Raw genomic sequence first — 20,336 nt, 5'->3', positions numbered from 1 at the left:
GTGTCCCTCTTGTATCGGACCATCCTACCAGTGACAGACTCAGATGTATTTGGCAGCTGCTCCATAAATCAGACATGCTTGTGTCCTAGAAGTACTGTTGCATTTAAGTTGGTTATTTTCTCCCAGAAGTTATGTCTCCATGCAATTACCATAAACTTGCTAATAAAAATGATATTTGGTATTGACTCTTAAAAGGAAAAAAAAAAAAAAAAAGAGTACCACAAACTGGATTTAAATAACAGAAATACATTGTCTTAAAGCTCTGGAAGCTCCAAATCCAAGAATAAAATGTGAGGAAGGTTGGGTCCTTCTAAAGGGTGTGAAGAAAGGATGTGTTTTTGGCCTATCTAGCTTCTGGAGGTGTGTCATGCCTTCATTCTTAAGGCATTCCTTCATATGGCATTCTTTGTGCCTGACTGGGTTTCTTAGAAGGATGATGTAGTGGTGAAACAAGTCAGTATTTGGCTTTTTTTTTTTCATTTTGTGTGTGTTGTTGCATTTTTCAAGGTCTTGGGGGGGGGGAGGGTCGGACGGTAGCACAGCGGGTTAAGCACATGTGGCACAAAGTGCAAGGACTGGCAAAAGGCTCCCAGTTTGAGCCGCCGGCTCCCCACCTGTAGGGGAGTAGCTGCAGGTGTCTGTCTTCCTCTCCCCCTCTCTGCCTTTCCCTCTCACCATTTCTCTCTGTCCTAGCTAACAGTGACACCAATAACAACAACAATAATAACTACAACAACAATAAAAAAAGGCAACTAAAGGGAAAATAAATAAATATAAAGTAAAAAGGTCTTAGAGAAATCTGAAGTCACCCTTTGTAACATATGTCTCTTTTCAGTCACCTCAGTTTAGAGTATAAGCCTTTTCATTTCTGTCTTTAATATAAAAGAGAAGAAAATAAGCAGAGGGTATATTTAAGTAATACTAGGTAAATCAGAAATTAAGTGTTGGTAGTATTCCTCTGATGACAGTGAAATTGATCCTGTAAATATATACTTAACAGGTTATTCTAGAAATGATATTCTACAAGAATTTTCATAGACTCAAGAATTGGTGAAGATATTTTTTTAGATGTCAAAGAAATTAAGATGATGCCACCCAGTTACTCAATAGGAAGGTGCTTTAAATTTATTATTTTATTTTATGTTCTATTATTTTTTAACTGGAGCACTGATGAGCTTCCTGGTTTATGATGGTGCTGGAGGTTGGTATATTGCTGTATAACAGTGGTATTTTATGTTTACTATTCTCTTTTCCAAAGCAGTCTCCTCCACTAAGTGATTCTTTGTGTCTCCCCAAGCTAAATGTCGCGTTGTTCTTTCTTTAAGGAGAAATAACATGGAGCAATACTGATATTAACCGAGTGATACTTTTTTCAGATTGCTTAAGTGAACATTTTGTAGCATGAAGAAAAGTTGAATGTACAGCGCAATGGCCAACAGTTAGCAGTTTGCTACATGTTTCTGTCTGTTACATCTGTTTTTTAAGCAGATACCTTGTTTCTCAGTTCTGATACAATGTGATGATCATGTATCACTTATCTTTTCTAATAAATTTAGCATCATATGATCATAATTACGGTGTCGTCTTGTGGCCCCTTTTTCTTAAATGTTTTGTGCCCTTTTTTGGGTAAATTTAGAACAGGTTTTAATTAATTAATTTTTATTTTTTAGTTCAATATCTATTTTCATTTTGAATAGATAATATATTTGCATGACTTATTAGGGAGAGGTGTGAAACTATAAATATATAGCCTTATAAGCCAGTGATTTGGAGCCTCAGGGACAAGAGTCTGTTTGCGTAACCATTATGCTACCTACCCCCACTCTCATACCATTTTGTTTGGCCAATATCAATGAATGAAAGTTCTGTTGTATGGCAACCATTGGATGCCATTATTTTGGATTTTGGCCATTTTATTTGCTATTACTTTTGAAATATTTATTAATGAAAAAAGAGAAGGAACCCAAGCATCATTCTGGCACATACCATGGGGTTGCACTCAGGATCATGCTTGAGAGTTCAAGGTTTTATCTACTGCATAGCCTCCCAGGCCAGTATTTTATTTTTTCAGAGATTTATCAACATGAAGGAGAGGAGACAACTAAAGCACCACTCTGGGACATGTGAAGCCAGGGTGTGAACTCAGGATCTCATGCTTTAGTCACTTTCTACACCACTGTCATTTATGTTATTACCTGAAAATATAGAAACTATCTGATTTTTGGTTTTTGGTGATATGGAAAGGAGGGAACTGTCAGAATCAAACCCGGGGCCTTTTTTTTTTTTTTTTTTTTTTTTTTAAGTAGTGATTTAATAGGGCGTTTACTAGAGGTAGGTATGTTCTTAGGGGCCCATGACTTTAGTAATCTCAGCTAGCATGGAGGCGGACTAGAAATATTGTCTGGGGAAATGATGCTAGAGTTCAGAATAGAGCTAGAAAGCCAGGTTAGGGCAGAAAGTAGCTCCCAAACTTGAAGAACATATCTAAGTACAATCAACTTTACCACATTGATCTGACCCAGGGCCCATGTATATTCATATTTAGCTCAGGAGCCTGTTAAACCTCTGAGTCTCCGCCAGCCTGAGCTCACAGTTCCTGGTCACAGCTGAGAACATTCTAGGCTGCGCTCATTACAGGACTAGTCTTCCTTGAGCGACAGAGTAGATGTCCCAGCCTCCCTTCATAGAGTGGGGCAGTCCTTACCATTGCTAGTTTCTATGAAGGTGGCATCCCAGAGAGGCCCACAAAAAGGCTTATGATGGCATTTCTGATGGAAATTACTAGTGATGGTAGAGTGAGGGATCTGTTAAGAGGTGTAGGCCCATGCTGTTTCTTTGGAGGAATCCAAGGATTCCCCGATTGAGACCCCAGTGGATGAAGTGGCCTGGTATTGGCCAAAATGGCCATCATTTAGTGAGCCCGTCTCTTGCCGAGGGCTTCTCTACTGCTGTGGGCTGTGGCCATTTTCACAGGTGTATAATGGTATCTCAGTTTGCGAATTCCTGAAGGTATATAATGTAGAGTATCTTTATTACATGTCTACTTTCTATTTATATATCTTTATTATTATTAGTTTATTGAGGAAATGTCTACCTGATTGTATTTTTCCAAGATGAATATCACCATACTTTACCATCCACCCTGTGTATCTTCTCTGGTGAGATTTTTCTTCATGTTGTTTGTTTCTAATTGGGCTGTTTTTATTTTATTTTGTTTTATTTATTTAATGAGAGATATAAAGAGATACAGAGGAGAGAGACAGAGACAGACACATACATACACCAGGATACTGTTCAGCTCATGGTTTATGGTGGTGCTCAGGAATGAACTTGATTTCAGAGCCTCAAGCATGTGAATCTTTTGCGTAACCATTATGCTATCTCTCCAGCCTGGGCTGTTAAATTTTTTTATTGTTAAACATTAAGAGAGTGTGTGTGTGTGTCACTTCAGTCCATCCTCAGAGAGACAGAAAGGGGTTAAGGGGTGGACCGGGCAAAGGACCTGTGGCACTGAAGCTTCCTCCAGTGTGGGGGAGGGTAGGGTCAGGCTCCAGGAGAGCAGCAGAGGAGGAGCACTATTCAACTCAATTCTTTTTCCCACCTGCTTCTATTTTAGGTAAAAGTGCTTTATTGGCTATGTCTTTTGCAATATTTTCTCCCCGTCCTTGGCTTGTCTTCTAATGAGAAAATGACAGAAGAGAGTAAACTTTTATAATTGAAAGTTCTATTTTATAAATAGAAAAGTACACGGATTAAAAGTATATGGCTTGATGACTTCTTGAGTTAAACATATTACCACCTTTTCAATATAGTTTGAATTTATATTTCTCTTATCAGTGAAATTAAGCATCTTTTCTTATGATCAATGACCATTTCTCTTTTTCTGTGAACTGTTTACATCTTTTATCCATTTATTCACTGGACTAAAGGTCTTTTTTTCTAGTAAAACCAGGGTTGGTTATTTCTTTGAAATAAGAATAACAAGTCTCTACTTTTATCTCATCAATCTTTCTACTTTAAGTTAGTAATTTTGTTATAGCAATCAATTTGAATTTTCTCAAGTGGATACATACAATCTCTTCCCTTTTCCTTGACTCTAGAGTTAACTTAAGTGCCACTGACTTCCAGAATTCTTTCTAACACCTTTCACAACTTCAATATGTCCCTCACATTCTCTCAAGAACTTCTTTTTACCTTTATTTTAACATTAAATCACAGTCCTTATTATCTCTTTTTGTTTTCTGTAGACCATATGCTCCTGGTCTTTGGAGCTAGAGCTCTTATTTTTATTTCTCTAGTACTGGGAACATAAGAGCTACAGTGTAACTAATAGTATCTGGTATAAATGATCACTTCTTGAATCTTGGTGCCTTTGGCTTTATAGCCATTGCTATCTAGTGTATCTTTCACTTGTTGCTGAAACCACCAGTCTTATTTATTCCTCTTGCCAATTTGTCATTTTCTGCTCTCTTCTACATTTCTTTTGAGAATTATCTTGAAGAGATGTTGACATTCCTGTGGCCTCTATGAGAGTTAACATCTTTTGTGTTTTATTTCTTGATAATTAAGACTTATGAAAATATTTTGATATAAATGGATGATGCCCTACATCTAAGCCCCCCCCCATTTAAGGGTGGGGACTGTGTTTTATTTTCCCTTTTTATTTTCTATATTTCTATATCATATCTTTATAAAAACATGTACATATACAGAGAGTAAGTGTAAGTTTAGTGAGCTTCCCAATACTTTTCACCAGCTTTATAAATTATTTTAATTAAATAATTATTTTTTTATTGCCACCCAGATTATCAGTGTGACTTGGTGCCTGCACAACAAATCCACTGCTCTCAGTGGCCATTTTTTTTTCTTCTTTTTAGTTTATTTTCTTTGATAGAGAAGAAAGAGAAAGAGACACCTGCAGTACTGCTTCACTGCTTATCAAACATCCTTCGGTGGGGACTGGAGCCTGGAGCCTGGCGCCTCGGCCCTTGCGCATGGGAGCATGCCTGCTCAACCTAGTGAGCTACTGCCCAGCCACTCCATAAATTCTTACTTCAACTTCTTTCTTTTTTTTTTTTTTTTCTGCCAGAGCTTGTGGCTTACAGGGCGTTTGAAGCTGGGACTTTGGAGCCTCAGCCAGGAGACTCTATTTGTATAACCATTATGCTATCTCCTTCCCCACCACCACTCCATAAATTATCAAATATAGGCTTCTGGTTGTATACGCAGTACTGCATGTTAACCATAGTGGTGCTCTGATTTCTCTCTATCTCTTTGCATCATGCGAAATTCTCTCATAAGTGTAAGTTCTTTTTAAAATTCTTAAACTTACATTACTTTAAGGTAAGTACTTAGAATAACATTACTTTAGAGTTGTACAGATCCCTAGAGACTTTCAAGGGCTAGTTTTTTATCCCAAAGTATAAGATAGTATTCCAGATAATGTCATAAGGAATTTAAATCTCAGTGTAATCTATTTCATTATTGAACCCGTCTCATTTGCATGTCGATCTTTTAAAATGTTATTAAAAATACCCTAATTGGTATGTTTTTAGCATAAAGGTTTTTTTTCAGTCTGAAGGATAGCACAACGTTCTTTTTGAAAAAGAAAAATTTAATTTTAAGGTTGGATTCCCACCTGAGTGAGATATCTCCTACCCATGGGTAATTTCCTTTAAAAAAAGAAAAGAAAAGAAAAGAAAAAAACTATATCTCATGCTTGAGGCTCTGCAATCCCAGGTTCAGTCCCTGGCACCACTGTAATACATAGCTGAGTAATAATACTCTGATAAAATTATAAAGGCCTTGTAGAGGTATTAATGTAAAAATAAAATCTGATAGTGATTGTACTTATGACAACCAAAGAAGCAATGTCACTTTTAAATATATATATGTAGAATTTATTTATTTAGGAAAGAGACGGAGAAATTCAGAAGGGATGGGGAGATAGAGAACAAAAGACAGAGAAAGAGAGACCTGCAGCCCTGCTTCACCGCTCAGGAAGCTTCCCCCACCGCAGGTGGGGAGTGGAGGCTTGAACCCAGGTGTGCTGCCACCCAGCCCCTGCCATGTCACTTTTTTAATTCATTGGCCAGTGACTTTTGTTAACTGACAGCCTTGTGATAGGCCATTTTAAATTATAGTCCCAAACTTGAACACATTCAAACAACATAAGGAGTTTTTATATCTTTCATGGTAACATAGTAGTTTATAAATTGGGAACCTATACTTTATCATCAGAATGCCTTTTAATTGTTTTCTTAGTAAGTCTAAGATACTTAATTTAGAATATAAAAAATTTACTTCCTGACAGAAATTGCAAATTGAGATCATGAGTTTCAGAGTTACTCCACAGTAGTGGCTATATGGTTATGCGTATGTCATTTATGCCTTAGTAGTTGGTCATAAAACAACCCCAGATATTCAGGTCATTCCCTTTTTAGCTGACCTCTTTTTTGTTGCCGATGTTAATGACCTTGAATGAAGTATTCACATTAGTCAGTAGTCTGATATGATCTTAACCTTTGTTAAGTAACTATTTATTACAATGAGCATTTTTTGTGGAGTATTAAGAGTTTTTCAGAATAAGTGAAGACTTTTATTACCACAGAGTGTTTAAAACTAGAAGGTAATTTCTTTCTTCTTGATTTTTGTAGAGCAGGTTGTTGCCTTGGATGCTCAAAATATTGTAGCTGTTTCATGTGGAGAAGCTCACACATTAGCACTAAATGACAAAGGCCAGGTGTACGCTTGGGGTCTCGATTCTGATGGACAACTTGGCCTGCTAGGATCAGAGGAATGTATCAGAGTACCCAGGTAACAAAGGTGACCAGAAAGAGGTCCTCAATAATCTTTCATGAAAACAGTTTCTAAATCTGCTTACTGTGGGACTGAAGAGATAGTTCCCCAAGTACACACAGGACCAGGGGTTGAGTTCCACCTCTACCTGATAAAGGGCCTTGGCACTGGGGGAAGCTTTAGCCCTTCACCCCCCTTTTCTGAATGCAAACAGTTGAAATGGAAATGGTGAAATTGCATGTGCAAGACTCTGACTCCACAAGATGTCTGCTCACTCTTGATAGTTGACACATGGTTATGCTTTTTGAGTTTTTAAAAGCTTATTTAGGTGTAGAGGTCTACTTGACTTTGAGTTGAGTAATTTTTCTTTTTAAATATGTATTTATTAATAGGAGATTATTCTGTTATATCTTATTTTTTCCCTCTCAAATAATGGTTGAGTGCAATTTAAAATTTCAGATTAAAGGATTTTTAGGATTGAAAATGGTCTTACAAGGCTTAGTTTTCTAAGTCAAAACTCTCTAAACCATAATTCACATCAGAGCTGTCTAGTTTACTTTATTTAATACTCTTCTACTCTCTTAATATTCTTACTTCTTAATTTTTTTCTGTTCACCTCTTGACAGGGTAATCTATGTAAGTACAAAGGTAATTTTAAGGATAGCATTTCATTATATAATAATTTATATGAAAGTCACCCAGTTACCAAATTATGTATTTTTGACTTTACTACAAACCTGAGCAGGAATCTGAAAGATATATTATTTGAATGAATCCTTTGCTTTAATCTTACCTTTTTTCTTTTTTTGACTTTATTTGTTTGACCGTTTTTTGTTTGTTTTGGGTGATTTGATATTTCAATAGGAATAGATTTTTTGCTAATGAAAGATTTCTAAACTTGTTTAAAAACCAAAATCAATTTTAAATTAGTTTTTAAATTATATTTATTTACTTATTGGATATAGACAGCCAGAAATTGAAATGGAAGGGGGTGATAGAGAGGGAGGGATGGCGAGACCTGCAGCTCTGCTTCACCACTTGCAAAGCTTTCCCCCTGCAAGTGGGGACCGGAGACTCAAACTGGGGTCCTTGCACACTGTAGGTGCACCACCACCCAGCCCGATTCATTTTTTTTTTCTAGTTGCTTAGAGCTGTCATCTTACTGTAAGTGTCACACAAATTTTGAGGAAAACTTGCATAAAGACAGAGGAAACTCAGATAATTGTAAATAGATTCATTTTTAATTAGGTTTTATATTTTTATAGGTAATTTATGAAAAGTGAATGTCTAGATTAAGTTTTTTTTTCTTGAGAACAAAATATATTTTATGCCAGTAGATAACACTTAGTAAACTGAACAACACATTAAAGTTAAAGAATGTGAAATTAATAAATATCATGTTTAAGCTACTGCTAACTTAATAACTTTTTCCCTTACTTTACTCGGATTTTTACATTCTTCAAAAAACTGATTCTTTTTTTTTTTTAATTACTGACTTACAAAATTACAATGTCATGGGTACAACTGCACACCATTCCCATCACCAGTTTTGTGTCCCTATTGCCTCCATTGGAAACTGCAGTGGTTCTCCAATGGTCACAGATAAGGGTTGACTATTATTTCTATAACAGTCTACCTGTCATATTCTCATCTGTGTTTTTGCCCATTTTTTTCTATGGCCCTGCCTTCTCTTCCTTTTTAGAAAAGACTGAAATACTAGATCTGGATTCTGGTATTATTTTATATAGCATATACATTATATTTATTTGTGCATACATAGTTAAGCCTGAGTTACTGTCTTTTTAATAATGGTGGTGAAAATATATCTGTGTCCATGAAAATTTTAGAAAAATGATGGATGACAGTAAAGTTGTAGTGTAGTTTATTTTTAAATTCTTGGAAATATGTAATGATAATTTCTGATAGAATAGTATAATATGATCTTTGTGAAGATCAGTATTTCTTTTAAAATTTTTTTAAAATTCTGTTTGATAGACAGAGAAATATATATATGGAGAGAGAGAGAGACCTGCAGTGCTGCTTTGCCACTTGTGAAGCTTTCCTTCTGCAGATTGAATCTTAGCATATAACATATGCACTTAATCATGTGTGCCACTCCCCACCCCCCAGTTGTTTCTTGCATGTAGAAATTTTGTTTGAATTGTTGACTAGGTTAAAAGCAAAGTTTACTTTGAATTCACTCAGTTTTAAACATATGTAACAGTTTCTGCCTAATATGAGCATGTGAAAATTCAGGGTATACTTAATGTGTATACTTTCTTTTTTGGTGCAATATACCAAACCCAGTCCAAGTTCTGCTTTGTGTTTCCCCTTTCTGTTTGTATTCCTCAACTTCTGTCCATGCGTGAGATCATCCTGTATATGCATGTGTTAACACTGTGCAAGGACCAGGGTTTGAGCCCCTGCTCTCCACCTGTGTGTGTGGGGGGGTGCTTCACAAGCAGTAAAGCGAGTCGGCAAGTGTCTCTTTCTCTCTCTGAATCTCCCATCTCTCCACCTTCCCTCTCAATTTCTCTGCCTCTATCCAATAATCAATTTTAAAAAAAAGCTTGTGATGAATTCTATAAAATTCTGCTTCATGGGGCCATGTGGTGGTGCACCTGGTTGAGTGCACAAGTTACAGTGAACAAAGACTCAGGTTCAAGCCTCCGGTCCCCACCTCAGAGGGAAAGCTTTGTGAGTGGTGAAGCAGTGCTGCAGGTGTGTCTCTGTCTCTCTTCCCCCTTCTCTCTTGATTTCTAGCTGTCTCTATCCAATAAGTAAATAAAGATAATAAGAAAAATTAAAATTAAAAAATTCTATTTTATTTTGAAATTTCTTATCATTTTAGCAAAAATGGAACATGGGAAACTAATTTGGTGAATTTGATCTTAACCATTCACAGTATTTCTTCCATTAATTACTAGAAGTTAAAGAAAAGCAACCCCCCAAGCTAGATAATATATATTACCCATCCTTTCCACATTCAGTATATTAAGTCTCCGTAGAGCTAAAAAGAGGTGTTTATTTCTATAAAATAGTAATGCCACACACTATACGTCCTCGTTCCTGAAGTAAACATGGCTAAAGAAACTAGCATTTGTGTTATATGCCAGTTTGTGATACTGTTTTCGAAAAATAATGCAGATTTATATTGCCATATAAATTTGGACATGCTTTGAGGAAAAAACATTTTTTTCAAAAATTTATTGACATGATAGAGAAAAGGTGAGAGAACGAGAGCAACACTCTGCACAAGTGATTCTAGAGGCTGACACCAGGGGCCTCCTGCTTGCTTGCTTTTCTGCCACCTGCCTTAGTGCTGAGACTCAGTGCCCACACCACTCCTGGAAACCATGCCCCTCTCCCTTCCCCTCCCCTTCCCTCCCCCTCCTCCTCTCCCCTCGCCTCCCACTCCTCCTCTCTTCTCTCCCCCTCCCCCTCTCCCTCTCCCTTTCCCTTTCCATCTCTATAGAGTGTGGAAGAGAGGAGAAATGCAGTGAAAAGAAGAGATACCTGTAATACTGTTCCACCACTTCTGAAGCTTTCTTTGTATCGGTGGGGAGCAGGGGCTTAAATCTAGGCCCTAGGCGTGGCGATATGTACGCTCTGCTGGGTGAGCTTCCTTCTGCCCTGGGACCTCATGATTTTCGGTCCAAAGCTCTAGCTACTGGGCAAAACTACAAAACCAGGCGAGGGTAGATAGCATAATAGTTATGCAAGAGACTCTTGTGCCTGAGGTACCAAAGCCCCAGGTTCAATCCCCCACACCACCATAAGCCAGAGCTGAGCAGTAGTCTGGTTAAAAACAAACCAAAGCCACAAAGCCTTTACAAATTAATTTAATTTAATTTAATATTGTACCCGTTACATGCTTTTTGCCAGGCACTGTGGTAGATTCTAGGAGTCCATGCTTATAAGATATAATCTGGGACCAACAAGATAGTCCATGTGGATAGTATGCTGCTTTACCATGTGCTTAGCCCTTGTTCAAGTCTGACCTCCGCCACATTGGAGGTTTCAGTGCTGTGGTTTCTTTTCTTCTTTCTTTGCCTCTCTGCCTTACTTTGTATCTGACAAACCACCCTCAGTGGTGAAGTCCTAAAGAGGACCAAAACCAAAGGCATAGTCTGCCTTCACAGACCTTGTTTAGCAGAGTATCATAGTAATAGTGACTAAGTAACCCAGTAATCAAAGAGTGGTAAATGCTGTGATTGAAAAATCATAGAGCACTATAAGAATAGGTTTTGAATTGTTATAAAAATTGAACTTGACACCTAGAAAGTTGACATTTAAAAATACTTTTTGAGAGTTCAGTAGTCAATATATTGTTTTTATTTATTTATTTATTTACTTATTTATTTTTAGTATTTTAATGAGAGACACAGAAAGACAGAGAAACACTGTAATACTGCTCAGCTCTGGCTTATGGTGGTGTTGGGGATTGAACCTGGGAGGTTGGAGCCTCAGGCATGTGAAAGTCTTTTGCATAACCATTATGCTCTCTCCTCAGCCCCAGTGTATTTCGTGTGTGCCTAACATGCATATATGAGCAGTGGTAAAAGTCTGGTGACTTCAGCACATTTGTACATACCCATTTTTTAAAATTCCCAACTATTTTTTGCATTGCCAGTGCTTGATTTTACTAATTGCAGAAAAATGACATTTTTACTATGCTAGCAACTCTGAAGGTTCATAGGATTCTGCTGACTTGTTGGATTCAGCTAATTGTAGCAGACAAAACTCAGGTTTTGTAGTTAAGGACTTAAATCCAATAAATAAAATTACTTTTAATACAACAAATGGAACTAGAATAACTCTCCTTTTTCCTGCTCAAAATTTGACTTGCTGAAGCTGCCTCCCGAAAATCATGGGTATCGACACTCTGGTCAGAACTTGCTCCGGACTCTCATATGGCAGAATCAGGTCAGGTAGCAGTATCAGGTAAAGGGCAATAAGAAGCATCTTATGTTTCCTCCCCTCTCTCGCTCTTGTTTTCTTATTTTTCTTTTTTTTTTCCTTTTTGGAAAACATTCATTCAGAAAAAACAGTGACCAGGTGAGGGGGACCAGATAACAAAAACTGCCAATATGTACATTAACTTGATTTTTTTGTAATGGTTTTAAAATTAGCCTTTAGAATTGCATTGCAGTTAAGGAAAAATTAGGTTGGGAGAAGGAGGAGAGTATAAAAGCGTAATGGGAACCAGTGATGTAACTCAGTGGTAGCGCACATGCTTTGAACGTGTGAGGCCCCGCATTCGATTCTCAGCACTCTCCCCTTCTCCCATTGAAATAAAAACAATCGCAGTAGACACACAGCAGAAATACGACTGAACATATCAGTGGCCATAATAAATTTGAGTCGATTGAATTTCCCTAATAATGCAAATTGGACACCATTGATTTAGATGCTAAGCAAACAGGTAGCCCAAAAGGAGTGAATTTTATAATTTGAAATTTTGTAGCACCACATGATGCAATCTCTGTTGGTTCCTAAGGAACTAATGAGAGAAATATACATTAAACTAGCTCAGACCACTCTTAGGCAAAGTAGATCAGGTACATTTGACTTACAGATATATTGCCAACTTTAAGAATTTAAAGGTTATTATACAAAGTTTTGATAATAAAAGTGAACTATGAGAGAACCCTGAGTTTTTGTGTTGTGAGCATTATTGATTTTGCTAAAGTATTTTTGTAGTGTATTCTCACCTTAATTTTATCTATATTTTGTGTATTTAGTTTAGCATAAATGTTTGGTGGATTGCTTGTATGGAAAAAAATGAACTGCTAGGTCTGTATGAAATTATTGTGTAGTAATTGATCAATAAGGACAAATAAGTAGCACTAAAAGTCAAATTTTTAAGTGGAGTTAGCTAATTTGGATTTCTCTTCTTGTTTTCTAGAAATATAAAAAGTTTATCAGATATCCAGATAGTACAGGTTGCTTGCGGTTACTATCATTCACTTGCACTTTCTAAAGGTAAGCATGATTTTTATTTTCATTCTCTTTCATTTTCATCGCTTGATACTTCAATTGAGCAGAAAGTTCTCTGTTCTTATTCAAAACTGTCCTAGTTCTTACTGGGTTTTTTTTTTTTCATTTCCATATTCATTTTAGAATTTGCCTATTTTCACAGATGGTATTGTGGTGTCTTTACAAATCCATTTTATTTATCAAATCTTATTTTTACAATAAATCAACCTTTACAATGTCAATTCAGTTTTTGTGTTTGATTTTGTTCCCTGCTTAAACTTTGCCAGGGCTTGAGTCCTGCACTTGCTACTGCTGCCAGCAGCAGCCTCTCCCTCTACCCCACACACCCCTTCCAGTTAAAGTGAGGGAGAAGGAGAGAGACTGTGGCACTGCTTCAGCACTTCCAATACCTCCAGTCGTGCATGGTGCTTCTGTGTAGTTCTTGCAGCATAAACTGGAGTCCTCTTGCATGGTATCTTGCATTATCTCCTGGTTTTGAGTCTTTCAGTTCTTGAACAGTATTCCTTCATTTACCTAGATTTTTAAAAAATATTTTTACATTTGTATTTTGTTGCTTTTTTAGGGGGAGGGAAGAGGACTTTGACATAGTACTAGACTTTCCCATAGAGGTCTAGTAATTTCAGCTTTGCATGGCGTCATTTTTTACTTATTTATTTTTCATCGTTGTTGTGGTTATTTTTATTGTTGTTATTGATGTCGTTGTTATTGGCTAGGACAGAGAGAAATGGAGAGAGGAGGGGAAAACAGAAGAAGGGGAGGAAACAATAGACACCTGCAGACCTGCTTCACCACTTGTGAAGCGACCCCCCTGCAGGTGGGGAGCCAGCGACTCAAACCAGGATCATTATACCGGTCCTTGCACTTCGCGCCATATGCGCTTAACCCACTGCGCTACCGCCTGATTCCCAGTGATGTCATTTTTATATTGTTAGTATATAGACATAAAATCTTAATTGTTTAGTGTCTTAAAATTAATTCCATTGTAGCTGGGGAAGACTTGCAATCTCAGTGATAAACGTGAGTAAAATCAGATGAAAGCCAAGCTTGCTATTTATTTATCATGCATGCTTTCATTTCCTCTTCATTACCTGTTCAATTTACTTATTCATTAGTTCCAGTGACTTCACCATTTTTTCGTAATTTTAATTGTGAGTGGATCATTAAGACTAGCATTGTGGGGAAATATAAGTAAATTAAGACAGTTTTAGCAACCATGCAATCTATAAGTGACAGATTATACAAATAAGTATAGTGTGAGGCAGGAAAAAAAATACATACATACATGTATATGTATATATATATACTGTTTTGGTCAAAGTAAAATACCATGAGAATGAAGATAAAAGCTCTAATCTGTAGAGTTGGTGACAATAGGGAGGAGATTGCTATTTGATACAAGACTTGAAAAATGAGTAGAATTTATTCAGGATTGGAGAAATACTGTGAATTGGGAAAATGTTGAGAATTTGTTCCAGTGATGAGTCCTGGTAAAGTGCAGCATCAGGAAAATATTTTATGTGTCCAGGAGTTAGCATGTAAGGACTTTTTTTCCCCCCTGACATGGTGTTGCTGTATAAGACTATTTGTTGTAGAAGTATAAATTCACATCTCTTCCAGATGTGTGTTACCACATCACTCCTGTCACTGAAGAAATTTCTCTCCTCCAAAGTTTATTGGAACCCATCCACACTTTCTGTCTCTTCTTCCATCCCTTTTCTGACTTCAGTTCTATAGTCTAATGCTAGAGTTTGTTCTCATTTGATTTTTATATTGTTGCTTTACTTTGTTTCATGTGCTATTTACAAGTAAAATCATTCAGTATTTTCTGTGGAAATCTCTAGTATTGTAGAGTTAGTTTATTGGGATTGAATTACTTCAACTTGTTTATTTGAAAAGCTCTTTATCACTCTTTCAAATATGAAATCCTAATGGGTAGAATATTCTTGGTTAGAGGGATTTTTCATTTAGCAGTTTGAATCTGTCTTGCCATTCTATTCCAGCTTACTGTGTTTCTTTGAGAAATCAGCCTATAGTCTTATGGAGGTTCCCTTATATGTGATTCCTTGCTTCCTCTCTCTCTCTTCTAACTTTAATTTTTTTTTTTTTTAATATTCACTTATTAGATAGAGACAGCCAGTAATTGAGAGGCATGGAAAGAGAGAGAGGAAGAGACCTGAAGCAGTGCTTCCCCACTTCCAAGACTCCCCCTACAGGGGAGGACCAGGGGCTTGGGCCCGGGTTCTTGCGGATCCTAACAGGTGCCCCAGCACCTGGCCCCTTTGTTTTTTCTCTTAGTACTTTTGATCTTTGCCATTTCATTTATGGTATGTCTTGTTCTTCTGTTTGGATTTAGTTTGTTTGGGACTCGTGAATTTCCTAGATTAGAATGTTTTCTTTCTTAGTTTGGGGGCGCTCTCAGCTATTACTTATCTGAATAAGATTCTGCCATCTTCTCGCTGCTTTTTCTGGAACTCCTGCCATGTGAATATTGTTCCTCCTGCTGCTGTCCCATCCTCTCTTATGTTCCCTCCTTTTGTTTTAGTTCTTTTCTTTGCTGCTGATCCCTTGCTAGGTTTTTCTTCCATTATCCTGGAACTCACTGCTTCAACCTTTACCTTCTGTGTTTCTGCTGTTGAGCCTTTCTATTGCATTTTTTTTTTAGGTCAGTTACTGTATTTTTTTAGTTTTTTATTTCTGTTAGAACTTTCCTTGAGTTTTCTCTAGATAGCCACTAATGATGCTATTTCATTGAGCATACTTGGGATCATTGATTTGAAGTCTGCCTTAGGAAGTTTGTAAAACTTTTTCTTTTTTTCTTTTTTTCCCAAGTTTTTGTCTTGATCTGTCAGTGTGAGGTGTAGCAGTGAATTAGCCAAAGATATGGGGGAAGTTAAAGTAGAGGGAACAGCTGTTGTGTGGAAAATAGAGTTGGAGAATGTAAGGAAATATGATTATGGCTGGAAGATAGTAAAGGAAGTGACTGGTGAAATGAACTTAGAAATAAAGGTAGATTACCCATAGCCTCACAGACCTTATTTTAAAAATGTAAGTCCCTAAGAGCAGTGAGAAGGCACCGACATCTTTTTTAGTTAACAATATTATCAAATATTATGCATTTCAGTAATATCTCTGTTTTTGTTGATAAATGTCTGCTAGTGTGTGCATAGTATATTTTGGAAGTACATACCAGTGACTGGTAAAAGTGGTTGTCTCTTGGGAAATAAACTAAGATCTAATTTTGAAGGAAATCTTGGTTTTAAATGTGTATTTCATAGTATGAATGTGTAGAACTACTTGTTAGTATGACAACTACTAGTTTAATGTTGACTAATAAAAACAAAAGTTGTGAAACAGGATGGTAATTTGTGTCCAAACTGTTATAGGAACCAGGTGAGAAAGTGTGAGATAGCCTGTCATATTTTTATTTAGAAAGAAAATTTATATATGGGGGGGGGGTAGCGCAGTGGGTTAAATGCATATGGTGCGAAGCACAAGGACTGGCCTGAGGATCCCGGTTTGAGCCCCTGGCTCCCCACCTGCAGATTTGTTGCTTCACAGGCAGTGAAGCAGGTCTGCAGGTGTCTATCTTTCTCTGCTCGTCTGTCCCCATCTCTCTCTGTCCTATCCGACAGTGATAAACAACAAGGGCAACAAAAGGGGAAAAATGACCTCCAGGAGCAGTGAATTCATAGTGCAGGCACCGAGCCCCAGCAATAACCCTGGAGGCAAAAAAAATAGATATATATTGGGTTGTGGAAAAAGTCATGACACATTTTTGAATAGAAAAACAGAAAAAGGGTGGGGTAGGTAACATAATGGTTATGCAAAAAGACTATCAAGCTTGAGGCTCCAAGGTCCCAGGTTCAATCCCCCATACCACCATAAGCCAGAGCTGAGCAGTGCTCTGGTAAAAAAAAAAGTCCGGACTTTTCAGACAACCCAATAATAAGAAAGGAGAGGGTTGGTAAGAATGACTCTTCAAGTATTATGACCTTTGCTGCTAAGTCACTTACATTGTTTTCTGAGCTGAGGACTATTGGGGAGAAGTGAGGCTGTGAGCGAGCAGTAAGGGGTGGGTCATGAATCGAGTTTAGGACACAATGCTCAGGAAGTAGTACTTTTTTTCCTTTTTAAAAATATTTTTAAAGATGCATGTATGTGGAAGGGAGAGAGAGCATTACTTTGCTACATTCAGTGCCAGGAATTGAACTTGGGACCCCATGCCTAAGAGCCCAATACTTTATCCACTTTGCCACCTCCCAGGCCATAGTACCTATGAAATACACAGGTGTAGATACAGGAAAATATTTGAAGTTTATTTCTTAGAAGTGTGTCCAAACAGTAAAGATTTCAGTGTGATAAGCAAATAGTAGTGGACTTGAGTAATGTGCTGTCATTCCATGTGTGCATCCCAGAGTCAAGCTTAGCCCCCACTACGTTGAAGAAAGCTTTGGTGCTATATTCTCCTATGTCTGTCTTGTCTGTCTCTCTTTCTTTCTCTCTCTCTCTCTCTCTCTCCTTCCCTCCCTCCCTCCCTCTCTCCCTGCCTCTTTGCCTCAGTCTAAAAATAAAAAATAGTCCAATAAAATATAGTAGGTAATTCCGTAAGACTAATTCCATCTACATGATTAAACCTATTTACTAATATAATCTGTTAGACTTAAAACTTGTTGATTCAAGGGTCTGGCAGTGACAAACCTGGTTAAATGCACATATCACCTTGTGCAAGGACTGAGGTTCTAGCCTCACTCTCCACTTGCAGAGGGATGCTTCACAAGCAGTGAAATGGGTCTGCAAGTGTCTATATTTCCCTCTCCCTCTCTGTCTTCCACTTCCCTCTTAATTTCTCTCTGTCCTGTCAAAATAAAAATAAAAAGGCCTCCAGGAGCAGTGGATTTGTGGTGCTGGTACTGAGGCCCAGCGATAATGCTGGTGGCAATTAAGAAAAAATGTAGGGGGTCGGGCAGTAGTGCATAGGGTTAAGTGCACGTGGCACAAAGCGTGAGGACCGGCATAAGGATCCCAATTCAAGCCTCCAGCTCCCCACCTGCAGGGGAGTCGCTTCACGGGTGGTGAAGCAGGTCTGCAGGTGTCTGTCTTTCTCTCCCCCTCTGTCTTCCCTTCCTCTCTATTTCTCTCTGTCCTATCCAACAACGACAACATCAACAACAGCAGCAATAATAGCTATGACAACAATAAAAACAACAAGAGCAACAAAAGGGAAAAGTTAAAAAATGTATTGCTTCAGAATGATCATTTGATGTTCTTAAGTTTCCACATAAGAAAAAAATGTAGTGCCCCACTTACAAGGCAGAAGCTTCATGAATGGTGAGGCAGAGCTGTGGTTGTCTCTCTTCTTCCCCTTCTCTTTCAATTTCTGTCTTTATCCAATAAGTTAATAATTAAAGATATTTTGTTAAAAAAAACCTTAGTGAAAGTGAATGTTATTTCCATTTGATGAAAGGAATAATGTCTATAGATAATTGTTGATCTTCAAATGAAGATCAAATGAGATTTGTTTTTTGTAAGAAAAATGATTAACTTTATGATTGTTTTTCTTTTACAGCAAGTGAAGTCTTCTGTTGGGGACAGAATAAATATGGTCAGTTGGGTTTAGGCATTGACTGTAAAAAGCAGACTTCACCACAGCTGATCAAATCTTTACTTGGAATCCCCTTCATGCAAGTCGCAGCAGGAGGAGCCCATAGTTTTGTATTAACTCTTTCTGGAGCTATATTTGGATGGGGACGCAACAAATTTGGTCAACTAGGTCTCAATGATGAAAATGGTAGGTTTCACTATTTACACATAAATGTACTTTTTAAAAGAATTGATACTTTGAGATTGATTTTATAAAAATATTCAGGTCTTCCTGGCATAAAGGTGGGAATGAGATGTTAATACTAGGGGGTGGAGAGAAGGCCAAGGATTATTTTATCATAAAACAAACTACAGAAATCACATGTGGAAATTGTTTTTGTTGTTGTTGTATGTTCAGCATAAGAAGGCTAAAAAATATTTAAGTTGATAGCTACATTATTGACTATCATCAGTGGAAAGCAGCTGCATGAAGTGTTGAGCTATTTAGAATTTTTTAAGAAAATATTTTAGTAAACCGAGTCATTAAATTAGTCTTTAGTTTGGGTCTCACTTTTATCCTGATGCAAAGAGTTTTGAAAATAAATATTTTGAATACTGAAAACTTAAAAAACTATTACTTGAAGTTACTTTGAATCTATAACAAATTATATATGTACATATATGTGTGTATACACGTGTGTATATACATAACATATATACACAGAGAGAGAGAGTAGTTGAATAGCTTTGAAATTCTTTGATTAATGAGTCTTATGCAGGCAGTTTAAAACATAACTCTTAAAATCTCTCCTTTGCTATAGTAGCATGAATAGAAAGACCCAGGAATTCAGCATAATAGACTTGACTATAAAATAATTAAATCCTAGTTAAAATTCTCTAGTAATCACTGTCTACTGAGCATGGACAATTGCAGTGAAAGCACATTTTAGAGGACTTAATTATATGAAGAGCTATAATTTTAAAATGCCATTAATATCTCTTGTTGGAATTTTCAGATAGGTATGTTCCTAATTTACTAAAGGCGCTGCGAACTCAAAAAATAGTTTATATTTGCTGTGGAGAAGATCACACCGCTGCACTGACCAAGGTATTATATTCCTATCAAACTCTATTATTACTCATGGCAGTCATTTTACGAGTAATGAAGGACATATATGTTAAAACTTGCCTGTTATTGATGTCTAAAAAATAGCTTACCTTGATAAATGCCCTCATTATTCTGTTTAGTTTTTAGCTTTGTTTTATATTATGAAATGTGATTGTGGTTTACTGGTAAAAACAATAGCATATATTGTTGAATTTTTTATCCTGATATGAAATGCTGCTTAGATAGTGTTTTAAGATTTTATTTATTATACGTTAGAGTTTCACATGAGTCAGAGAGGGGGGAGAGAGAGAGCGCGAGTGAGCAAAGCTAATCTCTGGTACATGTAATATTAGGGTTCTAACCAGGAACCTCAGGCATGAAAGTTTGATGATCTACTAATTGAGCTATTTTCCTAGCCACTTAAAAATTCCATCTAGTTTGTAAGACTTGTAAGTATGTGTGTGTATGTATGTGTGTTTACTTATTTGTTTTTTATCAGAGCACTACTCAACTCTTGCTTACGGTGTTCTGGGGATTGAACCTGGGACTGCTAAGCATCAGGCCATGTACATGGCCATTATGCTATCTTCTTTGCCCTAGCTTTATTTGTTCACTGCACTTACACCACATTATCTCTGCCTGCTTTTTATTTAGGTTCCATTCAGCTTTATAAATATTAAATAATAAGTATTAGAAGAGACTGAATTCCCTGTATTAGATTGTAGATCAAGAATCGTGGCAACAGTTTTATCGATTTAGTTTTTTACTAATGATTAACAGTGGTTTATAAGATTGTAAGATTACACAGTATACGCACTGCTAAAGCTTTGGGTCTTAACCCCCCCCACAG

General features: G+C 37.0%; 1 protein-coding gene across 9 annotated transcripts in view; it reads left to right on the top strand.

Annotated features, from left to right (window-relative positions):
* The window catches only part of HERC4 (HECT and RLD domain containing E3 ubiquitin protein ligase 4), a 117,369-nt gene that overhangs the window by 22,156 nt on the left and 74,877 nt on the right, over nucleotides 1-20,336 (top strand). For 7 of the 9 annotated variants that reach the window (XM_060194275.1, XM_060194059.1, XM_060194342.1 and 4 more), the window contains exons 3-6: nucleotides 6,657-6,816; nucleotides 12,707-12,783; nucleotides 18,365-18,586; nucleotides 19,395-19,486. In XM_060194275.1, the coding sequence (XP_060050258.1) occupies nucleotides 6,657-6,816; nucleotides 12,707-12,783; nucleotides 18,365-18,586; nucleotides 19,395-19,486 (551 nt within the window). Of the gene's footprint in view, nucleotides 1-6,656; nucleotides 6,817-11,333; nucleotides 11,725-12,706; nucleotides 12,784-18,364; nucleotides 18,587-19,394; nucleotides 19,487-20,336 lie in introns of those variants that run through there. The other 2 variants (XM_060194443.1, XM_060194514.1) reach the window with 2 other exon arrangements.

This window comes from Erinaceus europaeus, chromosome 1, assembly GCF_950295315.1.
Source record: "Erinaceus europaeus chromosome 1, mEriEur2.1, whole genome shotgun sequence".
In the NCBI taxonomy this organism is placed as follows: domain Eukaryota; kingdom Metazoa; phylum Chordata; class Mammalia; order Eulipotyphla; family Erinaceidae; genus Erinaceus; species Erinaceus europaeus.
This window is presented reverse-complemented; position numbering and strand designations above follow the sequence as displayed.